General features: G+C 49.9%; 1 protein-coding gene across 1 annotated transcript; it reads left to right on the forward strand.

Annotated features, from left to right (window-relative positions):
* Positions 1-943: 943 nt before the first annotated feature.
* Positions 944-3,183, forward strand: GL218_09621 (Zinc finger BED domain-containing protein DAYSLEEPER; the record flags this gene model as incomplete). Its single annotated transcript, XM_033586454.1, has 2 exons — positions 944-3,040; positions 3,091-3,183. The coding sequence occupies 2 exons, from the start codon at positions 944-946 to the stop codon at positions 3,181-3,183; spliced, it is 2,190 nt and encodes a 729-aa protein (XP_033433755.1).
* Positions 3,184-3,502: the final 319 nt, after the last annotated feature.

Here is a 3,502-nt window from a genome sequence, read left to right on the forward strand (position 1 = left end):
GTGTAGCAGGCTACAAGCTGACCAAAGCCACGGACGCGAGAAACACTTGCCCCAGCACACTCGAGGCGAATATACTAGGACATTCTCGCAAGCTGATAGTTTCGATACTGACCACCGACGATGCATCCAAATCTCTATCAATAACTGTTGGTCAAAACTTGATGAGTATTACACTCTGCTTGGCCAATCCCCGCTTTACCAAGCCGCCGTCATTCTTCACCCGCGCTGGAACGTGTCTTGGCTTGAGGCGAACTGGACCAGCCGCGAGCAAATGGTATGGCTGCGAGACGCCAAGAAGAGCGTTCGGGAATATTTCGAACTACATTATCCAGCCAATGAGCCATCTGATCGAGTGAAAACCGTAATCGGAAACAGCGCTCCTAATAGTCCAGACCATTAACTGGACTATTAGTCCAGACTGCAGTCCAGACTAATAGTCTATAGACTATCGGTCTGATCTGTAAATTGCAGACCAGACTGATGGTCCAGTTTACGTTCCTCGGACAGACTGTTGGTCCAGTCTACGGTTGTCAGACTGGACAGATGGTCTGGTCTGACTGAAACAGACTGACCAACAGTCTGGTCCAATGATCTCAGGCTAACTGTCAGACCAATAGTCTGCCCCAATTTTCCTGCAGGCTCTCCGAGCCAATTGAAGCCTAGCTCCTCACGCCATCAGCACTATGCTAACCCTATTAGGCTTAGCGATTCTCAACTCCTGTTATTGGTTAGATTTCAATTGGCTCAGAGAGGTGCAACTTCAAGAGGTTTGTTTTCAGTCGAGGAATTTCAACCTACAGAGCTGGACGTAAATACGTCTGTCCATGCAATGGTATGAGTGTTTTTTTTTTTATTCATTAACTATATATTTTGGCCCCGGCGCCAGTGATGGAATCGAACATTTGTGTGCAGCCAGCATTTACTGCCAAACCTACAACAAATCATGTCTTCTATTGGCGATCTCTCGGGTAGTGCTTCTGGCTGCGGTAGCCGCCTGGACGATTCTGATCTTAACTTGGCCACTTCTTCTTCAGCAGCTTCCTCATCTTCAAACCCTAGCGCCCCCCGCCACAGGACATCCCCTATCTGGCAATATTGTCGACTAGAAGAGGGCAGAAAGATTCCGGCTGCCTGGGTCGATTCCAACGGAAGGAAATGGTGGCATTGCCAACCCTGCTTCGACAGGAAGAAAAGAGACAAGAAGTACAACTGCTCTGGTGGATCGTCCACTGTCATCGATCATCTGCGTAAACAGCATGGAATCCTCGTCTCTAAGAGGCAAGATATCCACCGAGAAGCGACAGAAAGCCGCCTTGGAGATATCAGTTCCTTCTTGAGCAATGAAACCCTTACCTCTACCAAGAGACGCAAGGTGACAGCAGAGGAGGATGCGCTTGACCAAGCCACTCTGCGCGAATTATACTGCCGCTACACGGTAGCTTGCAGCCTCCCCTTTGCTCAGGTCGAACATCCGGCCTTTCGTGACTTCATCCGCTATCTTCGTCCAGCTGCCGATGATCTCCTTCCAAGGTCTGGTGATACAGTTAAAACTGACTTACAATGGGGCTATGACAATAAGAAGGAGTTCGTGAAGAGAGCTTTGCAAAATGCCCTTTCTTCGATCCACATTATTCCTGACAATTGGACTTCGCCAAATGGTTTGGGGGTAATTGGTTTCGCAGTTCAATTCGTAACCGAAGATCACGGTTTACAGTCCCTTGTGGTGAGGATTAAGGAGCTGGAAGGAGAACACAGCGGTGAACACATGGCCGAAGCCATCATGGAGTTCATACGGGAATATGGAATCGCCACAAAGGTTGGATATTTCATGATGGACAATGCTAGCAACATGAACACCATGATTGACAAGATCTCTGACGACCTGGAGCGAGAGTTTGACGTTTTCTACGACCCTCTTCCTCACCGGCTTCGCTGTACCGGCCATGTCATACATCTGGCCGTGATGGAATTTCTCATAGGAAAACGGCCGCCCACGACAGGCTCCTATGGTGGGCCATCCGAAGAGGAGATTGAGGAATGGAGAAAGCGAGGGGCGATAGGCAAGCTTCATAATATCGTGGTCTACATCACCTGGACTCCCCAGAGGCTTCAAACGTTTACTGCTCTCACCGACGGTCTCAGGCTACGGCGTGACAATGACACTCGTTGGAATTCATGGTACCAAATGGTTGAAAGGGCTCTGAGGCCTAAAGTCAGGCAAGCTATCACCGTATTTTGCGCGCAAGAGCCTGCTCTACAAGAGGATGCCCTGACTCCGTCTGATTGGGTAGCTTTGGCCGAGATTCACAAATTTCTGGAACCATTTCACGATGCGACAATGGCCAACGAGGGCGTTCAAAATTCCATCGCCGACGTTCTTCCTACCATGGATTATATCCTACACCACATCGAGGCCTCCAGGGAGGCCACCACCATCCCCCACCTGGCTACGATGATGGAGACTGCTTGGGCCAAACTAGCCGACTACTATGAATTGACAGAAGACTCTCCAGTCTATTCAGCAGCCACAGTCTTAAACCCTTCTTTCAAGTGGGCATACATGGAGAAGACCTGGGAAGACAAGACGGAATGGATTGAGAGAGCTAAATCCCGAGTGGGGCAGCTGTGGAGGGAATCGTACAAATCAACTTCTTCCTTGCCGGTTCTTCGACCAGGCTCAGCAGAGGAGCCAACTACAAGGCGACTAAATGGGTACAAAATGTGGATGAATGAGCAGAAGGCGACAATTTTCAACACAGACGATGATGAGTACGAGGTGTACTGCCGTGAGCCTGTCGTGATGACGTCGGACCCGTTGAAATGGTGGCTCGAGTTAGCTCAGCGAAAACGATTTCCTGGGCTGTCTTTGATGGCCATCGACATTCTTTCTATTGCAGCCATGTCGTCTGGGACAGAGCGACTCTTCTCGAAATCAAAACTTACGATAACCGATCAGCGAGGAGCTATGGACGCTGAAACTTTAAATCTTGTGGAATGCCTACGTTCGTGGGACAGCAGCGCCTTGATAGTCCCATCAGATGTGAGTTTTCTGCGTCGTGAGGACTACCGTCAACTAATTATGGATTCCAGTGTCGCTATGTCGATGCGGCTGGGTGCAATCCCTCTGATGCATTGGGGCGCGATGAGAGCGGTGGGGGATCAGACACAGTGGAGATGACATAGGGGAGCTTGGAGGTAGATAGCAAAGGCTACAAGTCGTATGTTATGTTTTAGACTAATAGTCCAGACTGCAGTTTGGACTGCAGTCTGGTCTGACTACGACGGACGGACCAACAGTCCAGTCTGGCAATGACGGACTGACCAACAGTCTGGTCTGACGATGACGGGCGGACCAACAGTCCAGTCTGTCAATGATGGACCGACGAATAGTCTAGTCTGACGATGACAGACTGACTAACAGTCCAGTCTGAGGTGTCCAGACTGACTGTTTGGACTATTAGGAGCGCTGACTGCACAGTCGACTTGGGTGTGAGCACGTGTT

Source organism: Daldinia childiae (assembly GCF_008694065.1).
Source record: "Daldinia childiae strain JS-1345 chromosome Unknown Scaffold61, whole genome shotgun sequence".
Lineage (NCBI taxonomy): Eukaryota > Fungi > Ascomycota > Sordariomycetes > Xylariales > Hypoxylaceae > Daldinia > Daldinia childiae.